At 41.2% G+C, this 8,318-nt stretch overlaps 1 protein-coding gene across 1 annotated transcript; it reads right to left on the bottom strand.

Moving 5' to 3' along the window:
- Nucleotides 1–4,237: 4,237 nt before the first annotated feature.
- On the bottom strand, nt 4,238–7,313 carry LOC127656578 (uncharacterized). The gene is made up of 4 exons (XM_052144961.1): nt 6,939–7,313; nt 6,263–6,361; nt 5,865–6,119; nt 4,238–4,249 (listed from the first exon to the last, which is right to left on the bottom strand). The coding sequence occupies exons 1-4, from the start codon at nt 7,311–7,313 to the stop codon at nt 4,238–4,240; spliced, it is 741 nt and encodes a 246-aa protein (XP_052000921.1).
- Between the last annotated feature and the right edge of the window lie 1,005 nt (nt 7,314–8,318).

Here is an 8,318-nt window from a genome sequence, read left to right as displayed (position 1 = left end):
CTCTATTTTTGTTTAGGAGGGTACTTAATAAGCCTCATTCCATTCAATTTTTTTCCATCACTCAGCAGGTAAGTATTTTGTCCTATTTGTTGATGAACAGACACGGGTTGTGTATATTTGGGACTACCCTTAAGTACATGTTCTGGTTTCCTGACTCTCACCAGATCTCCCTCATTGTAGAATGTATGTTTAGCTCTTCTTCTGGTGTCAGTGTAGTTTTTTCTTTTCAACTGTTTGTTTTTAACAAAGGTCTTTACTTCAGCACATTTGTCACTCTTCCCCTGCACAGGAAAAATGTCCACCTTTGTTCTCATTTTCCGATTGTGCAGGAGTTCAGATGGTGAAACACCAGTTGTAGAGTGTGGTGTAGCGCGGTAGCTCTGCAAAAACTCAGTAACGGCAGGTTTCCATGTTTTTCTCTCACTATCAGCTGACAAAAGACATTCTTTCAGTACTCGATTCCAGCGCTCAACTGCACCGCTGCACTGGGGGTGGCAAATGTTTGATGCCACTTTCCGACAGGAATTCAGCAAAGGCTGAATAAAATAAATTGAGTACCATTGTCTGTAACAATAAACAAGGGGTTACCTTCACGAGCAAAAATGGAATGCAGAACGGAAACGACCACGTCCGTGGTGACTTGAGAAGCAAATGCCACTTCCGGCCACTTGCTATAGTAGTCCACTATGCAGATAGCAAAGCGACATCCAGGTGCAGCATTCTGAAAAGGTCCGACAATGTCAAGTCCAAGTTTTGGCCAAGGACCCTCAGGTAAGTCTATAGGTTGCAAAGGGGCAGGTGCAGTTTTGCCAGTTTTGTCATTTAACTGGCATGGCAAGCAGTTAGCAATAACAGCATGCACTAAAGTGTCCATTTTTGGCCACCAGTACAATTCGCGAAGTCTCTGTTTAGTTCTGACTAGTCCTTGATGAGTTTCATGCGCTAGGTTGACAAGAGGGGCATGTAGGGAAGTAGGTACAATGAACCAATGCTCACCTCTCCTAATCAGTCCATCATGTACAGACAATTCATCCCTAACTAAGAAGAAAGGGGCTAAAGCCGGGTTTATATCCTTCTGATCACAAGGCCATCCGGCCTGTATTTGTGTCTTAAGCAAGTTAATTTCAGGACAGGCTTCTGAAGCTGATTTCAATTCTTCCATGGATAAGGAATGCAGGACAGAAAAGACTGCAGCAACCATCTCAGGAGCTTCTTCTTGTTCAGAAGGAACTGTCCACAAGCACTGATTTCAGGTTACTAAATCATTTGTCTGCTTCAGCGGTCCATTCGAAGTGTAATTCCGTCGAATTTCACTGTAACGCTCTCATTGGCTCCACTACAGTGGCAAAGTTCGGAATGAATTTACTGTACCAGGAAATTAAGCAGAAGAACGAACGGAGTGTAGATGAACGGCAAACTTTCGCGAAGTGACCTGTTTTGCCACATGCATTACATTTCGCCTTAGCTGCTGGGCAGTCTGAAGCATTCGCAAAGTGCTGAGTGGAACCGCATCTGAAGCAAGTACGTTGCACTTTTGTAGATGTGCTTGGCTTGCGCTTATCTCCCACATTTTGAGGTTTACCCTGCTTATGATGGTGTGTCTTTGAACTCCCTGCATGAATTGGAGTCGAATCACAAAGTACAGTGGCATTGTGAAATCTGGCAAGCAATAGTAACAGCCGCATCCAGAGAGGCTGGCTGTTCCAGGAGCAGTTTTTCCCATACTGCTGTAGCGTAAGCCTTTTCAACAAGCTGGTCCCTGATCATTTCGTCCTCAACAGTCCCAAAAGCACAATTAGCTGCTAATTCCCGCAATGCAGTAAGATATCGTGAGATAGTTTCACCCTCATTTTGTGCTCTCTGTCTGAACTGGTGACGGGCAACAACAACATTCACTTTAGGGATAAAATGGTGTTCCAGAGCAGCCATAGCATCGACGCATGTTGACCCCAAGCAGTGAAGAAGGACTGACAGTCTGCGCGCATCTGTCCAGGAGCCCCCCGATGCTTTAATAGCCAGCATATAGTTCTCCAAAAAATTTCTCCACATGCAGAATGGAATCGCCGGCATGGTAGAAATGGAGCCGGTGTGGGAAGACTCGCCATCGTTGCCAATTGTTGTATGGAATCCGTAAAGCCGCGGGTCCAGACGGCATTCCGGGCCGCGTCATCAGAGCGTGCGCGAATCAACTGGCTGGTGTTTTTACGGACATTTTCAATCTGTCCCTCTCCCTGTCTGTAGTCCCCACATGCTTCAAAACATCAACCATTGTGCCTGTACCGAAGCAAGCTATAATCACATGCTTAAATGACTGGCGTCCTGTTGCTCTGACCCCCATCATCAGCAAATGCTTCGAGAGGTTAATCAGAGATCACATCTGCTCTGTTCTGCCCCCCTCTTTGGACCCATTGCAGTTTGCCTACCGCAACAACCGCTCCACTGATGATGCCATTGCATCTACAATACACACTGCTCTCTCCCACCTGGAAAAAAGGAACACATATGTGAGAATGCTGTTTGTAGACTACAGCTCAGCATTCAACACCATAGTGCCCTCCAAGCTTGATGAGAAACTCCGGGCTCTGGGCTTAAACAGCTCGCTGTGCAGCTGGATCCTGGATTTCCTGTCAGGCAGACGTCAGGTGGTTAGAATGGGCAGCAACACCTCCTCATCACTGACCCTCAACACTGGAGCCCCGCAGGGCTGTGTTCTCAGCCCACTCCTGTATTCCCTGTACACACATGACTGTGTGGCAACACATAGCTCCAATGCCATCATTAAGTTTGCTGACGATACGACGGTGGTAGGTCTGATCACTGACAATGATGAAAGAGCCTACAGAGAGGAGGTGCACACTCTGACACGCTGGTGTCAGGAGCACAACCTCTCCCTCAACGTCAGTAAAACCAAGGAGCTTGTTGTGGACTTCAGGAAGAAAGACGGAGAACACAGCCCCATCACCATCAATGGAGCACCGGTGGAGAGAGTCAGCAGCTTCAAGTTCCTCGGTGTCCACATTACTGAGGAACTCACATGGTCCGTCCACACTGAGGCCGTTGTGAAGAAGGCTCACCAGCGCCTCTTCTTCCTGAGACGACTGAGGAAGTTTGGAATGAACCACCACATCCTCACACGGTTCTACACCAGCACTGTAGAGAGCATCCTGACTGGCTGCATCACCGCCTGGTACGGCAATATCACCGCCCACAACTGCAAAGCCCTGCAAAGGGTGGTGCGAACTGCCAGGAACATCATCGGAGGTGAGCTTCCCTCCCTCCAGGACATATACACCAGGTGGTGTGTGAAAAAAAGCTCGGAGGATCATCAGAGACTCCAGTCACCCAAGTCATGGGCTGTTCTCACTGCTACCATCAGGCAGGCGGTATCGCAGCATCAGGACCCGCACCAGCCGACTACATGATAGCTTTTTCCCCCAAGCAATCAGACTGTTGAACTCTTGATCTATCAGGATCAATAATTAGCACTGCACTTTATTAATCTATAATCTCACACTGGACTGTCAACATATTCTCCTCAATACAACTGCTATATATATATATATACACATATATATTTCATATACTCCCACTTATTGCACTGCAAATAATTCTGCACTTGCCAAGATTTAAAATCTTAGATTTAGACATGTTAGATGGATTATCTTGTTTTAAAATGTATTTACTTGTTTTTAATCTTTGCATTTATGATATAATCTTAAATTGATCATGGACATTACTTTTTTGTCTCAACTAGTCTGGGAATCTTAAAATTGAGTGAATAAATGTTAAAATAGGTTATTTTAGTTCTAGCTCTAGCTCTCAACAAAAAAAAAACTTGTTTTTAGATTCAGTAACAACCTCAAGTTACTTGATTTAAGAATAACACAGAAAGCATCTGTTGATAATATCATTTATTAAATAGAATGCCTCAGACTTCTACAAACATGTACAAACATGTACCTCAACCACAACTCATGATACAATTACACATTCTCGTGCCCATTTCTATGGGCAATAATATCACCAAGACTATATTTTATTGGCACAAACACACTTTCTTTGAAACTAATATAAAAATATGAAGTGTAATCAATGAGCTCATGTACTAATTCTGTAGCCTGGGCAAGGGTGGGCACTGCCACTTCATATGCCAACAAGTCTTGATTCAAATTTAAAGTTTCATAACTCTGGTACTCAAAAGCAACAAAAGAGGAATTAATCACAAAGATATCCTTTATCAGTCCAAACACTGGGAAAGCATCATACACATCTGTGATAATCATAGACTTCCCACTGATGTACTTATTGCCATTGAGGATATACCATTTCACAGAGACAACAGATTGTATGACCTCAATTCCCAAAAAATCTCTGACTTTTCTCTTAACATATTCAGGATTTTTGACAGCTGAGACAGGCCCTGATTCCCTTTCATTTGCAAAAATTGGATGCTCAATGCCCATTTCATTCTGACAACATTCAAGAAACTGATTGTGATTTGCGAGTGATTTACAAACATTTTTAAAATTTAACTTAGAAGCCCACTGCTTAAAATAACTGTGCTTTGCCTCAAATCGCATGCACATACTCCTTATTAAAGGACAAAGTGATATGATTTGACTTGGAAGATGCAACATGTAATGCTGCTTGGGTATTACATTGACTTCAGGAAAAAGTTGTTTGAACTGATACAGGTGTTGCTCAATCATATTTTTAAGCCGTAATACCGTTTGCAAAGAAATAATGGGAGCAAGGACTATCTGAGTGATCTCAATTAACTTTACAATAAATTTTACATACTCGTTGTCCACATCAATCAAAAGAAAAGGTAGTATTTTCAAAAGTATTAACATTTGCCCACAAGACTGTTTCAATCTGTTGTCATTAGCAGCTAAAGTGCTGACACTAATAGGAGATGGTTTATCTCGTATATCAAGAGGGGAGTAAGGAAAATTTTGAATGGCTGAATTAAACTCATCTAATTCTATCTGTCCTGACAGAATAAGGTGTTTTAATACAAGCTTCACTTCCATTGGTGCGACACCTTCAAAAATGACATGCATTATGTCCTGTGGAGTTTGTTTGATCAGGTCAAATGCTGGAAAATCAACTAGTCTGCTTCTTCTGTTAATCCCGTAAGTGGTTCTGAGGGATGCCTTCAAGGTATCTGTGCTTGCTTTGTCTATTTCAAGACACTGCCTGATGTGCTTCTCCAAAGTTCTTTCAACAAACTTATTCTCATCAAAAATACTTTGCATATCCTCAAAGGTGCATTCGCAGTGTCTACATTTGCTATAGGCAAAACCAACACCTTCTTTAAAGCCAGCTAGCTCATGCTGGGCAAGTGTGTCTCCACATATGGCTATCACCGCACCAAACAACTCAATTTCACCATTTGGCGTTTCAATCCTTACACCATTGTAAAGCAGTGTTAGATCTTGTAGAATTATTTTTAGTACAACATCAACACCCCACTGAGAAATATCATTTGCCTTAGCAATAGCAAGGAGTCGTATCGCAGCCAACTTTGACCTAAATTTTGGATCAATATTACCTAAACTATAATAAAACATCAATAATTTATTTGCAGAAGCATGGGACCCTAAGGGGTTACATATTTCAATTTCATCTGAGTACAATATTATTTGTAATGCATTAGGCCTTTCAGAATATAAAGGATGAGATGTAAAGAGGTCCCCATCAGTAAAGTCATAAATGAATCCCTCTTTGCTTCTTTGTGGTGCAGTGTTTAACATGGTGAAGATTCTAGAATTGGTCAATAACTGCTTTAGACTTTTAATTAGTGGTACATAGTAAAAACTTTTGTTTCTTATGGCCATGATCCTTGAACGACCTCGCTTTACCCAACAAATCTTCTGGGACACTACTTCTTCTATTGGGTTCACTGGATTGAATAGCTCCCGAATAGTTCTATTCTGTCCATATGCAGTGGTGGAGAAAGGGTCTATGAATTTATCAAATGTAGCCAAAACCTCATCTTGAAGCTGAGTGGTTGTCTCGGGATGCTCTTCAAACACCCTTCTCATTCCCTCCCTCAGCGTATCCAGGAGAACTGCTTGGTACTGTTGCACCCCTGAGATTACATTGTTGACCGTTCTCTGTAAAAACATTATTATTTTTTTATTCATATTAAATCCTCAGCATTATTAATCCTAATCTTGAGGTCCACAATATACACTACACTAACACATTGAAAGGGATTACCATTATAAAACATATTGGCCCATCAGGACAAGCATACCTGGGACAAGTGGCACTGTTCCCGGACACTGATTGCAAAAGCAGCTGCAGATCTGCCAATATCAGGTCTGGCTGTGGATGTTACTGAAATAGCTTCTTCCTTTAGGTAAAAATAACAACAACAAAAAAGTTTGAATATCCAGATGCCACCTGACACTAATGATTGTGTTTGACTTAAACTAAAGCTGTTTTTGTATCATATTATTCAACATACATTTTTTAGAAACTTTAAATAGACATCAATACTATTTGCAAAGACAACACAAAGAGTATCCAAAGAGGTGCAGGTGTAAAGTTGAATCAAAACACATGGCAAATAAGTAGTTCTGTCAGTTTATTTTTGTTTATTTTTTTGTTTTGTTATTAATGAATAATCACAGTAAAGGCTGTAATTTATCACGAGTAATCTAACTTTCAAAATACTTGTATATACTTTGAAATTTTTAAATACTCAAAATGTGCCACATGAAATGCCGACTAATACACAAAGCACATGCAAAGCGTTAAATGCTCAGTGCTCTGCTGTCACATCAGCTAATTTCTAGCTTTTTCAATTATACTCTGTTATGTTTAATTAATATTAAAAGTAAATGTTTCATAATAAAATCAAGTATAATAACTTATTTTATTGTACTGAAGTATGTTAGATGAATTAGCCTATCGCTATTGAAACTTACTGGGACAGGGCTGCCATCAGGCTGCTGTGTTTCAATTCGAGAGGCATCAGGCGATATTTCCACAGTGCTGGTCGTTGCAGGAGTGCTACAGTTGGAAAAAATTGATACACCAAAATTTTCCAAACCCCGTGAATGTGCTGTGGGTGTCGTTCTCCACCCACCTGGTGGGCATCCAGTTGTCAAATACAGAGGATGCGTCCGTTTAATGTGGCGAAAGAATGAGTTGAAAACTCTGAAGTCTTGTTCACAACCATCAATTCCACAGTAAACCCAAAAATCCGGACTACGACCATGAATTGCATTTATGTGGCTAAGGAGCACTTTCAGACTTAAAGCAACAAAGACGAAACAGATCATACATCTCCACGCAGTCATGATGCACCGTTTGCGCGCTGTTGCCGTCTGATGACCATAAACCTGAGGGAGGATGGGAAAGCGAGGAAATAATTTTACTACTTTATACTACAATTTTCCATTTAACATACAATATTAAATAACTGTTTTTCATATCATAATATGTTATTTTAAAGTGATTTTTTTATTAACAAGAATATATATTTTTTTCATTTTGAATTACAGTATTTTGTGCACGTGCAGTTCATCGTCAGATAATGTCCGTCACATCTCGATGACGTCAGTAAATTTAGTTGCTGCGATTTCGCGCTCTGACAACGGAGGATCGAATATTTTCACCATTTGTAAAGAACTGCGGACTGAACGGACAACAGTTCAAAGTATGTAACTTAAGCCTACATAGTTGTATTATGTTTTCAAAAATCGTGTTTTCAGGACCACAGTGTTGTTAAGGTATATAACGGCATTTCACATGTCCTCCGCGGGGCTGCTGGCTAGCAAGCTAGCTAAAGTTAGCCAATGACAACTTTTGCTAGCTCACTCTGTGGCTGTTGGTCTTTACCAGGTACTGCGTGTTAAGGCTTGGGCGATTGGGAGTATTCTGTTAAGTCGGCATGGACGGTTTTGACGACACAATACTGTCGGTGTTTGAGGGTAAGTCTTGTTTTTCATTAATATTTGCTGATTAGCTTTGCAATATTAGTGTCTGTATCTGTATATTTGATCATGGGGTCGTTAATATTGCACACTGTTAGCTGGATAATGCCTGACTGCAAAAAAGGCCATGCTTAACACTAGAAGAGCCGAGCATGCGGTCATCCGACCGTTGTACTTAAAAAAAAAAAATCTTTGCACTCGAAATTCCAGAGCCCTACTTTCTTGACTTTTCCTAGATATTTGAGTTTATCGCCCAGTGCGCTTACATTTTCAAAATCGCACCAGGAAAAGCTAATTTAAAGGCATTTTGCTTCTAATATCTCTGAATTGACGTCGCCTCGCTTTTCTCCCAGCAGATGGCGCAGGGGC

The sequence above is a fragment of the Xyrauchen texanus genome, chromosome 16, assembly GCF_025860055.1.
Source record: "Xyrauchen texanus isolate HMW12.3.18 chromosome 16, RBS_HiC_50CHRs, whole genome shotgun sequence".
Lineage (NCBI taxonomy): Eukaryota > Metazoa > Chordata > Actinopteri > Cypriniformes > Catostomidae > Xyrauchen > Xyrauchen texanus.
This window is presented reverse-complemented; position numbering and strand designations above follow the sequence as displayed.

Bases quoted from the DNA above. Each gene is read 5' to 3' on its own strand.
- LOC127656578 (XM_052144961.1), bottom strand. From the start codon at position 7,313: ATGACTGCGTGGAGATGTATGATCTGTTTCGTCTTTGTTGCTTTAAGT. The intron at 6,362-6,938 runs GTAAGTTTCAAT...TTTTACCTAAAG, and splicing joins CTGATGGCAGCCCTGTCCCA to GAAGAAGCTATTTCAGTAAC. The intron at 6,120-6,262 runs GTATGCTTGTCC...ATGTTTTTACAG, and splicing joins AACAGTGCCACTTGTCCCAG to AGAACGGTCAACAATGTAAT.